Source organism: Argopecten irradians, chromosome 7, assembly GCF_041381155.1.
Source record: "Argopecten irradians isolate NY chromosome 7, Ai_NY, whole genome shotgun sequence".
In the NCBI taxonomy this organism is placed as follows: domain Eukaryota; kingdom Metazoa; phylum Mollusca; class Bivalvia; order Pectinida; family Pectinidae; genus Argopecten; species Argopecten irradians.
In genome coordinates, this window is record NC_091140.1 from 31,312,960 (window position 1) to 31,326,256 (window position 13,297).

Consider the following 13,297-nt stretch of genomic DNA (forward strand, 5'->3'; position numbering starts at 1 on the left):
AATTTGTGAAAGATCCTTTCAGTAATTTCTGAGATATATAACACTAACAAACTTCAATAATCAAAATCCAAGATGGCTACCTGTCAGCCATCTTGTTGACTGATTGGTCCTAACATGCAATCTGCACAACTAGACCCCTAGGGGAACCTGCATATGAAATTTGAGACAGATCATTTCATTACTTTCTGAGAAATAGCGGTAACAGTTGTCAAAATACAAGATGGCTGCCTGGCGGCCATCTTGTTGATGGATTGGTCCCAAAATGCAATATGCAAAACTAAGGCCCTAGAGGCCTACATATGAAATTTGAGAGAGATCCCTTCAGCACTTTCTGAGAAATAGCGTTAACAAGAATTGTTAAGGGACGGAAGGAAGGACGGACCACGGGCGAAAGGCGATTTGAATAGCCCACCATCTGATTATGGTGGGCTAAAATGCTAGCCTGTTTCACCTTCAAAACCTATGTAAAGAAAAGTATGATAATGAATTGTTACCTGGCATCGTAGAGACGGACGCGATGGAGGTAGCGCCGGGGAACACTGGTATGACTGTGGGCTGGAATAGGGCCAGTTGTTGGTTGATGATCTGTAGCTCCTCCTGCTGTTTTAGAATCGCCTGTTGTAACAGCTTGTGTTTCTGTAGCAGCTGGCTGTATAGCTGCCGCTGAACTGGAGTCATCTGTACCTGCTGGGCAGGCACAGTCTAAACAGAAATAGGGATTACGGTAAAAACTTTCTTTTTCCTATGCAAAAACAAAATTTGAAGTTGAGGGTGCACAAATTACATTCATAGAGGAGGTTTAAAAATTTCAAGGAGAAAAAATCAGTCCATTCTGAGGGGCTGATGATCTATGAAGGTAGGTTACTTTAGAACTTTAGAAAAAACAACAACTAAAAATTAACAGCTCTTAATCTTCAATTAATGTCTCTCCAAATATGTTGAAATTGCAGACGACATGTTTATTCCATATTTGCATATGACAAGAGTAATCTGCCTCTTGCCGGTAGGTATTGATTGTGACGTCATTAGTTTGCGAGTGTAACATCATACTTTCAGAGAAAACGACTAAGTTTCACTCACAAAATGATGACATCACAATGGATATATACGCAAATACGGAATACAATATAGTTGCAAGTACGAAGTATAACGCAGTCTTTTAACAATATTTAAAATAAAACTACTTCAAGAGTACATGCACTTCGGTTGATAGTATTCAATAAAAGCAATTTTGCATTCTTATTTTTTCATTCTGTTCCTGATATCAAGGGTAAGAAAACAGAAAATTACATACAACTTTTGAACTAGTAATCATACACTTTCTGTTTGTGACTGTTTTTTAACTAAAAATGATATTAGTGATTGATGATATAAACATGTAGCATGATCACTCTCATTTTCAGACGATGATCAACTAATTTCGGTGTGTTGGTATATATGACCATTTCTAAGCATCAAGACGCTTTTCCTGGAAAGTTATTATTTAATTTATACTTTAAAGAGGACCAACTATTGCAACGGACTAATGATTATAATCATATTTAAAGTTGTGCCAAAACTGGCCCTTACTAGACCTTGTCCATTGTAGAAGAACAGCTAGACAAAATACACATATGATTCTTGTCGAGTGCCCTGACCAGGAATCAAACCCAGGTCTACGATGTGAAAATCTACAGCTCTAATGCCTGAGCGGAAGCAGTTTGCTCCGTCAGCTGAGTGACAGAGACTGTATTTAACACAATGTAAAAACCACATCAACCCGCTCCGTCAGCTGAGTAACACAGACTGTATTTAACACTATGTACAAACCACACCAACACGCTCCGTCAGCTGAGTGACAGAGACTGTATTTAACACTATGTACAAACCACACCAACCCGCTCCGTCAGCTGAGTAACACAGACTGTATTTAACACTATGTACAAACCACACCAACCCGCTCCGTCAGCTGAGTAACACAGACTGTATTTAACACTATGTACAAACCACACCAACCCGCTCCGTCAGCTGAGTAACACAGACTGTATTTAACACTATGTACTGATACGAAACACAACCAACACGCTCTGTCAGCTGAGTGACAGAGACTGTATTTAACACTATGTACAAACCACACCAACATGCTCCGTCAGCTGAGTAACACAGACTGTATTTAACACTATGTACAAACCACACCAACCCACTCCGTCAGCTGAGTAACACAGACTGTATTTAACACTATGTACAAACCACACCAACACGCTCTGTCAGCTGAGTGACAGAGACTGTATTTAACACTATGTACAAACCACACCAACATGCTCCGTCAGCTGAGTAACACAGACAGTATTTAACACTATGTACAAACCACACCGACCCGTTCCGTCAGCTGAGTAACACAGACTGTATTTAACACTATGTACAAACCACACCAACCCGTCCCTTTTATGTAGGATTAATCTACCTGTGTGGGATGTTTTGTTGGAATTACAGTTACCACCGGCAAGTTACAGTGAGGAGATGGAACTGATTGTGTCTTCAATTGTTGGGACTGCTGGAACAGAAATGTAGATATAGTCACTCAACTGGCTCAAGATCTACATCTGTCATTACTTGTAACTGTAAACAACTCAATTTCAGTGTCTGCAATATTTTTATCATAATTATTTTCAATATATTTGTGAGTAAATAATTTACATTTAAGATTATTGCTATAATCAGACATTCAGATATACGTTCCATGCAACTTTTGGTGAAACAATAATTTGCGTTTAAGCTTTCTCTCGCAAAATTACACAAAAACTTGTATCATTCGAAAAATAAAGTGTTTTACAGTTTCTTTTCTGAGAAAAATATTATAGTTGAGGAAAGTTCCTTTAAATTTGATAACTAGTTTTCATTACAGCCAAAACCAAGTTGTATGTTGATATATACAGTGTAATATATTTTCATACAAAGAGTTGTACAGATGCTTAAAGCAACATCAACAATTTTATCTACAAAATTCAAAATATTTGCATTTTGAATACTTCAAAATTCAATATATTTGCATTTTAAATACCTTCAAATTCAATATATTTGCATTTTAAATACTTCAAAATTCAATATATTTGCATTTTGAATACTTCAAAATTCAATATATTTGCACTTTTAATATTTCAAAATTCAATATATTTGCAATTGGCAAAATTCAATTATGCATCCGATGTACTGTATTTTCTATGAGAGGGGATCACTTTAATCATCAAATAAGATCCTACGTACCCCAAGAGCAGACGGAATGTTTGTGATGGTGGCCACCTTTCCCGAGAGTAGACTTGTCACTAGACTCGGTTTAGGAAGTAGTTGTATCTGTGTCGTTAACTGTTGTTGCTGCTGTTGAAGTGCTTTGTGTTGGTTGATGCGTTGTTGAAGCAGCTGTTGAAGTTGGGGTGTTACAGAGCCTGTAGGATCTTTGCGACACGTGGAGTGCGGTGTTGGTGAACTCTCTACACTGTCTTTGTCTGATGTCTTACCTGTATTTTAGATGGTAGGATATTTTGGCACAGTACATTTTAAGGACATGCTTTAATACATAGTAGACCACTTCAATTCATATTTATAAATGTCTAAACAAATTCATATTACACGACTTTTGTACTATATTGCCAGTTATTCATGCTAGTCAAAATTTTCGCAATTTGAACATGAAGGATAAAATTTTAAGAAACCTTTTTAAAATCTGTGATCTGGCAACAAGAGTTTATCTCGATTCAACAATTTTCTGATTATTTCGCATTGTTTTTGCTATTATATTACAGCTGTGCAACCCCAACTGAGAACGACGTGTGTATATAAACCCCTACCGCTCTACTGCTGAATTGTATCGATGTATTGAATGAGTATACTGTAGCCGTGTTATTTATAGACTCGAGTACTGTCGCCAAATCCACAGGTAAATTGGTAATAGATGCTGCGCTCCGGCCTCTCATCCAGCTTAACGAAACTGAATGGCTAGTTAGCTTAACCAATCAATACAGTGTATCATCAACAATGCGTCTGTATCTACTTAAAAACAAAACAAATATTCATCAGATTGCATCAACATTCACTTGACTAGTATGTCTTTACTTTAGATATTTTAACAAATCTTCATATTTCTAGTAAAATTGCATATGAAACTTCTTATAGATCTAGTAATGCTCATTACGTAGGGAATCGCCATGTGTCCTGGCTACAGGCTGTGTGCAAAAAGTCGAAACACACGTGGGATATAAAAGATGAGTTCTAAACTGTCCTATGTTTAGGATTTTCAATAAGTGGTTTGTAATATTATTAGTGGCATTTTTAACCATACTGTTATATATAATTAGCCGTCAGCTTTGATCTAGTTACCTACAAAATGTAGTGCATTTGTGGTCGTGAACTCACAATGTGATTATTGCAAGCCAACATATCTGCTATCCGATTGCTCTTTAAAGTTTGTTAATGATCTCAAACACACTAATAACTTATTGTGGCAATTTTAAGTAACTAGATAATAATATTTTCAAATAGTTCTGATAACTATTCATGTGTAATATCTCCAGACATTGACATGTGTACAGAGTAACGCGAACTGCCAATATTTTTTGACATGTTCTGCAAGATATATATTTCACTGTTTCAGTTTGGTGGCCAATAAAAGAAAAAAACAAACATAATGCAATTATATTATGTTATTTTTTCTAAAAACAAAACTTCTTTGTGAAAGTTGTCAAGCATTTACCACCTTCATAACATTGAATTTGTGGTTCAACTGACATAGTTTCCCCCAAAAATATACCAATAGTAGATTTTTTCAGCATTTTCAGCCCTAATACATGTGCAAAGTACACTGGTGTGTAAGTTACACAAGTTTTTAAGGTATTTGTAACAATTACAATTGTGTTTATATAATATAGAAATGTTATTTAGTGTAACACACAGAAATAGTGGTACAGCTAATGTAGCCAGAGCCGCCCGCGATTTACCTGTGGATTGGCGACAGTACTCGAGTCTATAAATAACTATAGAGCTACACTCATTCAATACATCGATACAAGTCAGCAGTAGAGCGGTAGGGGTTTATATACATGCATCGTTCTCAGTTTGGGTAGCACGGCTGTAATGTGGCCCAATATTGCCAAAATAAAATATACCCGCAAACAAACTACCTATAGAATATCACCGGTAATTTTCCCAGAAAGATTTTTTTCCCCAGGATATGGTAGGACATTGGTATAGACTATAGTCAGGTCCAAAAACATTAGGTAATCATACATCTAACACAGATATATTTATACCCGGTAATGTACATCAAGTCATTAGTCATATGTAACATCTCTGAGAGAAATACTTACCGGACTGGCTAGAGAGAACAGATGACATTGATGGACTCTGTGACCTCTTTCTATTTTCTGCTCCTGCACTCACACTCGGAGCCTCCTGATTCTTTTCCTGTCGCACATGGGCACGCACATCAGCATAGCTATTTCATAAAATAGATTAAAATCATAGTTAGCCTCACTAATTCTAACAAGAAAACCCAAATGGAACTTGGAGCCCACTATCAAATAACATATATATGCCTATGGAAAAAAAGATCTTCTCTCTGCTTTTTCTTTATTTTAATCTCTTCCTTGGAAATATTTTAGTACATAAATTCAATATATGACTAGTGTCTGTCATATGCATGTTGTGTTTGAATTGTTCCATAATAAATATGCAGAACTATCAAAGACTTTACAATGTTGATTGAGACCACCTATTAACATGTACTTTCTGAAGTGTCAAAATCCAAATGGTCAATCTACATCATCAATCGGTTGTATTTTGGATAGAAAGGCGCCCATTCAGCATCTCCACACCGGTAAGTGTATTACATTAATCATCTTGAGAGACCATGGTGTGAAACAGACCGGAATCAGCACAAGCACAGATATTGTAAGTTAGAGGATATGTGGCTTATGAATGTTTGTCCAAGTCCTGTGTTCCCGGTGTTTTTTTCACACTTTAAGGTGATAAATTACATATATCAGGCATTGTGTGAAAGAAATATCAAAATATATAATATAAATATAGAATCATAAGGTTGTTTGAACTCCATGAACTTGTCTTCTTCATACCAGCGAGGCAATACAAAATGGACACCTTTCCACAAAACATACATCTGATTGATTACGTTGATAGTACCCCTATTGTATATAGAACCTCCTACTTTGTTTACCTTACAACTGTGTTTGTACACACGATAAACTCTGGTTTGGAGTTCCACTGATGGTACGTGATGTAATAACTGGACTTGAGCCATATCCACTGTTGTCCTTTGGTGAGAAATCGATAAAAACACGACATTCCTTTGCCTATTTGCATCACTACAACAGATAAGAAAAAAAATAAATATTACCATGGAATTTTAAATTAGTATGCATGAAGATAAAAATTATCTTTACCAGAAGCAAAGAGAAAATTTAACCAAAATTCTGTACAAGTTCAGATCATTGGACTTTCAAAATATAATTCTTACTGAAGCTAAATAAAGAATTGCAAATTTGCACCATAATCAGTAACCTGAGAATAATACATTATAATACTTACATTGTTCGTGACATTTAACTAAAGGTTCTAGGTCGTCTGGATGATAGTAGTCAAACCCTGAGGTGCCAAGTACTTCAAATGGGAGGTAACCAATAATCGGGGATGCCCTGTGTATGAAGAAAAAAAGATTCTACCTTACTGTTACAACATTAATATGCTACTCTAGCAAAATACAAAATATATCAATCAAATAATATTCTTTTCATGTGTGACTAAATTTTGCATATTTCATCCGTGATAAAAATTTCACTAAAAGAAAATGGTTAAAAAAAAAAAAAATGTAAATATAATACAGCACTTTAAATGTAAATCGTGAAATGAAATCGCCGTGAATATGTCTTGGGTTGAAACAATAATTTGATTTACAGTAAGGCGGCCCATTGATTTACAAGGCTCGCCTTGACCAGTCCTGGATTTTCCTGTGGGACTCACCTGAAGTTTTGAGAATCCAGTATATTTCTTTGTATTAAATATTGAACTCTTCAAAATTTGAAAATCAGTGTTCTAGACTCACCTTGAAAAATCCTACATAATTGCTTAAGCTCTAAGCTGATTCCAAATAATATTATGAATTTGTATTTAGTGGTTTACTACCTCATATAACCTATAATAAATAGACAACAAATTTTTGTTTGTCAAACACAAGTATTCAAAAAGATTTTAAAGTAATCAGTACTAATGATCATTACATATTAACCACTTACCTGTGATCAAGGAATAAGAACTTCCACTCTAAACTGTGCCGAGATGTGAACTCTGACTGAGATTCGTCGATGATTGACATCTCTCTAATGAACTGGGAGCTCTTTAATCGTACGGTACAACAGAAACAATTGGTGGGAGGCTGCATGCCAGTCTGGGAATCGTCGTCGGATACAACTACAAAAATGTTTATAGTGTATCATAAATCAATAATCTATAGCATTAATGCTATAGTATTCTGATATCAAACTCGCTTCTCGACCACGAGGTAATGTGTAAATTAACTGCAATATTTAACACAATAAATGATGGATGTAAACTACAAGTCTCTATTTCTGTAAAATGAAGGAAATCCAACTTAAGATAAATTTCAGGTAGTCTTGTGATTCGGTAGTTATCAGCTATAATTCCTTTATCTGAAAACTAACACCCTATTATCTGAAATAACACATCTCATTATAAGAACGATGAATATTGGGATAAAATCTTGATTTAATAGACATGATTTATTCCATATTGCATGAGAAAGGGGACATGGCCTTCAGCCAATTTAGAGCAGGACAAAACTGAAATTTTAGTCTAGCCGCTTGACCAACAATTTTAATTTCCTTTTAAGATTGAAAAAAACCAACACCTTTGCCAAATGAGGCAACAATCTGAAAATTGTACTGATAGACACCAACAGTTTTAATTTCCTTTTAAGATTAAAATCAAACAACAAAAAACGCCTTTGCCAAAAGAGGCAACAATCTGAAAATTGTACTGATAGACACCAACGATTTTAATTTACTTTTAAGATTAAAAATTAACACCTTTGCCAAAAGAGGCAACAGTGTGAAAATTGTACTGATAGACAAAACTTCAACGTTTTTAACTTACCGTTCCAGTATTGAAATCCTGTAAATGTGACAGACTCATATACATCATTTTCTTCTGCCTTTAAGCTACCTCTTTGAAAATGACAGCTGAACTTCATTTGGTTCTTTTCTGGAATAGATAAGCATTAAAAGATTAATAAATTAATTCAATCAACAAGTATATAATGTATTAAAACATACAGGTATATATATATAGATCTGTTATATTCACATTAAAGCTGACAATGCAAGTTAAAAAAGTATACATTTGAAATTAAAATATATCTTTTTCAATATTTTTTTTAAAAATTCGTTTCTGAGACAACCCCTTGCATTTCTAAGGACGGGCAGTCGCCATTTTGTTTTAGCTCTGCTTGGATACAACACCGGGTACTGACCCCTATATAAAGCGCGTGAACCACACACACGTGCAATCAGTCGAAGCTCGCTGTTCAAGGTGTAACAACTTACACCTGACCCTCTAGATCTACTGTACTATATACCCTGGACTTGTTTACATATAAACTGAGGCCATGCAATAAGAGAATAAAATGTTAGTAAGTTCAAATATTTCTCAAATGAAGTTTATAAGAACCATATATAGATCTGTACAGTTGAATGAAAATTAATGAATGAATCCATACATTCTTTCGGCATGCGAGATCCATTTTGATTATAACGTAAACAAACTCGGAAATTCTTATAGCAGATAACTTGTCAAACTCTCAAACTCAAAATAAACACTGCACTCACCTGACAAGGTTTCATTGAAGTAAAAGTGTCAGCTAGATCCCAAAATATGTCAAATACGCGCTAATAAAGCACTTCAATATAGATTAGATATTACACGCACATGTACATGTGTGTGCCTTCGGTAGTTTATATATATGGAAGCGTCACTTGTTCAGGACAGGTGGTCATGGCACGTGGCCATTCGAGTACATCGGGTACGATAGTATACGTGAAGATATGTGGCTTATTATTGGGATTTCTATTCATTTGTGTGGAAAGTTCAATTTGTGAAACATCTAAATGACAGCTTAAAGGAATTGACGTGATTGCCTACTGAACAAGCCCTACACATATTTACAGGTAAGGGGTTTTGTTTATGTATAAGTAGGTGATACACAGTGGACAACTACTAGGTGTATATGTACATGACTGAGCGCACGTGTGTCGATTCACGCGCTTTATATAGGGTTGGTAGGCGTATTGTATCCAAGCAGAGTTAAAACAAAATGGCGACTGCCCGTCCTTAGAAACGCAAGGGGTTGTCTCAGAAACAAATTTTGAAAAAAAATTTTTTTTATTTTTTTTTATCTCAAATGTATACTTTCAGCTTTAAGTCCCCCCAATCTCCACAGAGCCATATTTGACAAGACTGACCTCCCCTGAATGATGACATGACATTGTTTTACCAGTAAATAGATTCTATTTCGCAGAAGAAAAATACTTTTTGAAAAGTCACATCATTTAAAGTTGATTTATTAGGCACAGCAATGTCTATAATTGTATTAGATTTGTGTTCTCAGCCATATTCCTTTATTGTTCAATATTTTGACTAATAGGCATGCCATGGTGGCCATCATGGTTCCTGGTCAGGTCTGCAAAAATTGCACATCTACAGTTTACCAAAAGTGATCTCAAAATAGTTATATGTCACTAGTGACAAAATGATGTATAACTTTACAAGCGATCCAAGAGGGATCTTGGTGCCCACCAAAGAATGATCTTGGCAATAACAATGGAAAAAGGGTTCTTTTCTCTGCTTTTCAAACTTTTACTACATATTACTACATAAGAATTTGAGATATATCCTTCCAGTACTTTTTGATATATATAACAAACTTCAATTATTAAAACCCAAGATGGCTACCTGTCGGCCATCTTGTTGACAGATCGGTCCCAAAATGCTTATGCACAACTGAGGTCCTGGGGGAACCTACATATAAAATTTGAGACAGATCGCTTTAGTATTTTCTGAGAAATTGCGATAACAAACTGCAATTATCAAAATCCAAGATGGTGGCCTGTCGGCCATCTTGTTGACCCATCAGTACCAAAATGTAACATGTATAATTTATGACCGATTGGTGCCCAAATAATGCAATGTGCACAACTAGGGCCCTAGGTGTATATGGACTGAGGCACGTGTGTCGATTCACGCGCTTTATATAGGGGTCGGTAGGCGTATTGTATCCAAGCAGAGTTAAAACAAAATGGCGACTGCCCGTCCTTAGAAACGCAAGGGGTTGTCTCAGAAACAAATTTTTTAAATTTTTTAAAATTTTCTTTTTATCTCAAATGTATACTTTTTAAGTTGCATTGTCAGCTTTTAAGTTCCCCCAATCTCCACAGAGCCATATTTGACAAGACTGACCTCCCCTGAATGATGATATGACATTGTTTTACCAGTAAATAGATTCTATTTCGCAGAAGAAAAATACTTTTTGAAAAGTCACATCATTTAAAGTTGATTTATTAGGCACAGCAATGTCTATAATTGTATTAGATTTGTGTTCTCAACCATGTTCCTTTATTGTTCAATATTTTGACTAATAGGCATGCCATGGTGGCCATCACGGTTCCTGGTCAGGTCTGCAAAAATTGCACATCTACAGTTTACCAAAAGTGATCTCAAAATAGTTATATGTCACTAGTGTGACAAAATGATGTATAACTTTACAAGCGATCCAAGAGGGATCTTGGTGCCCACCAAAGAATGATCTTGGCAATAACAATGGAAAGAGGGTTCTTTTCTCTGCTTTTCAAACATTTACTACATATTACTACATAAGAATTTGAGATATATCCTTCCAGTTCTTTTTGATATACATGTATATAACAAACTTCAATTATTAAAACCCAAGATGGCTACTTGTCGGCCATCTTGTTGACAGATCGGTCCCAAAATGCTTATACACAACTGAGGTCCTGGGGGAACCTACATATAAAATTTGAGACAGATCGCTTTAGTAATTTCTGAGAAATTGCGATAACAAACTGCAATTATCAAAATCCAAGATGGTGGCCTGTCGGCCATCTTTTGACCCATCAGTACCAAAATGTAACATGTATAATTTATGACCGATTGGTGCCCAAATGCAATGTGCACAACTAGGGCCCTGGGGGAATCTACATATGAGAAATAGCGGTAACAAGAAACGTTAACAGATGGACAGACGAAAGGATGGACGACGGACCACGGACGAAAAGCGATTTGTATAGCCCCACCATTTGATGATGGTTGGCTAAAATACAACAAAATTGAACTTGGACCTAAAACGGATCTCTGCTGATTAGTGAATAAAGCGAGATAACTCTTACTTTAGAAATTTTGAAACAGACACAAAATTTGTTTTTTTACTTATAATTACTGTATGGTATTTTTCACTTTAAAAATCATAATCTGATTTAAACTACATATTGAAACTGATTCCAGGCAAATCGGAGCAGTAGTTAAATATGTATCTATAAGCAGTTCAATTTTGAACAATAATAGGCTGTACATGGCAGCCATTTTGGATGCAGAAAATGTAAACTGGTTGGAAATGCCCTCGCCAAATTTTTATACCTCTTATAGTCAAGAAAATGATAGGACAAAAGTGTAAAAAGAAGGAGTACATGTAGGTTATATGGGAACAAACAAGTTTTGTCTATACAAATGCATAGTAATGTAGCAATTTATATTGTATTTATATTTTGAAAAGGGTTTTCAGGTGGATTTTTCTGAATGAAAATTTGTCATAATACTGAGATTTATAGAAAATGACTATCATGGAAACCATTGAGTAAAATTTATAAGAAAAACAAACCTTTTTCCATCTCCTCTGGGGACAGCATACTGAAGTGAAACAACATGTTGTAGAGGTTCTGTTTCTCGTTCTCGTGTACATAACTGTACACATACTTGTTTACTAGATCATCCTGAAAATAAACAACACAACTAGTATGAAATTTAATCTCAATGTTTCTACAGTATCATAAACTGTTTTTTTTTTAATTTCAGCTATCAGCAAACTTTTGGCATTTTTAACTACTATTTGCTTATATTCATGAGGGTTTCAATTTCGTGGATCCATGCTAATTCTTGAAATTACCATAATCATGATTTCTTGTATTATAGTCTGTCATAAGAATGACGCTTTTGAAGGCTACAAAGATAATTCGCGAAAATAACCCCTGGGAATATGTTCTAACCAGTAAAGCGCGAAATTATACACCCGCAAAATTCACCAACTATTCAGTATATATATACTAAGAATAGGAGATCCAATGCCTGTACCGATGGTTCTGTGAAGTTCAGTATAACACATCCTCTGTTCCAGGGTGGCATATACTCCCTAGGGTAGAGTAAATGATAGTGCAATATACACATGGGACCAAAGATGAGTATAACCCAGTTGACAGATCCCACGAGAAACACAAAACGTTCACAGTAAGTAGAGCAATCTAAAGGAATAGTGAAACAGCTTGAATCCAAAAATGTTTACTCATTTCAATACATTGGGCATGTCATCATCAATGTAACGTTACACTCAGAATGATGTTGCCATGGTTACCTATTCATTTTGATTTATGGAAGTATGATAATAAACTTACTGGTAAATGACCCAAGAGGGATGTTATACTTTCTGAGACATACAGAAATCTTCCTTGTTGTGTGAAAACAAAGAGACAGCTATCCAAGGCCTGTAAAATGTCAAATAAACAACAAGATCAGCCTACGTAAAGCAATGTCATCATCATATTGTCAACGCTGTACAACTGATGATATATAAACTTTTCACTTTAACACATTTAACTTTTTTTAACTACATATGCACATAAGAGTTATTTTTATCAAGTTTGAAAATAATTATTCTAGTAAATGTATATTTATATCAGGGGTTTGGAGATAAACAAACCAACATAAGTGAAGTACAATTTACAGTCGCTAACAACCATTTCTGTGATTGTAATGTCACAAAATTCCTGTCAAACAAGGAATCGCAAAGTGTGGCATTACCCCCCCCCCCCCCCACCCCACCCCCCTGCAGTTGGTACTAAAACCCAAATACAAGTACCTATATATTAATCTCAAAGTAAAGTATAACAGTTATATTTTTAAAGTAGGTGACAGTAAAAATACCAATATGATTTATGACAAAGAGTCTATGGCA

At 35.3% G+C, this 13,297-nt stretch overlaps 1 protein-coding gene across 3 annotated transcripts in view; it reads right to left on the bottom strand.

The window, feature by feature from the left end:
- Window positions 1-13,297, bottom strand: part of LOC138328136 (circadian locomoter output cycles protein kaput-like) — a 31,421-nt gene that overhangs the window by 7,559 nt on the left and 10,565 nt on the right. For 2 of the 3 annotated variants that reach the window (XM_069274786.1, XM_069274784.1), the window contains 10 exons: window positions 12,738-12,827; window positions 11,951-12,062; window positions 8,158-8,265; window positions 7,281-7,455; window positions 6,577-6,683; window positions 6,206-6,353; window positions 5,340-5,467; window positions 3,244-3,494; window positions 2,444-2,533; window positions 495-702 (listed from right to left, as the gene is read on the bottom strand). In XM_069274786.1, coding sequence (XP_069130887.1) covers window positions 495-702; window positions 2,444-2,533; window positions 3,244-3,494; window positions 5,340-5,467; window positions 6,206-6,353; window positions 6,577-6,683; window positions 7,281-7,455; window positions 8,158-8,265; window positions 11,951-12,062; window positions 12,738-12,827 — 1,417 coding nt within the window. The remainder of the gene's footprint in view (window positions 1-494; window positions 703-2,443; window positions 2,534-3,243; window positions 3,495-5,339; window positions 5,468-6,205; window positions 6,354-6,576; window positions 6,684-7,280; window positions 7,456-8,157; window positions 8,266-11,950; window positions 12,063-12,737; window positions 12,828-13,297) is intronic. The other variant, XM_069274785.1, reaches the window with a different exon arrangement.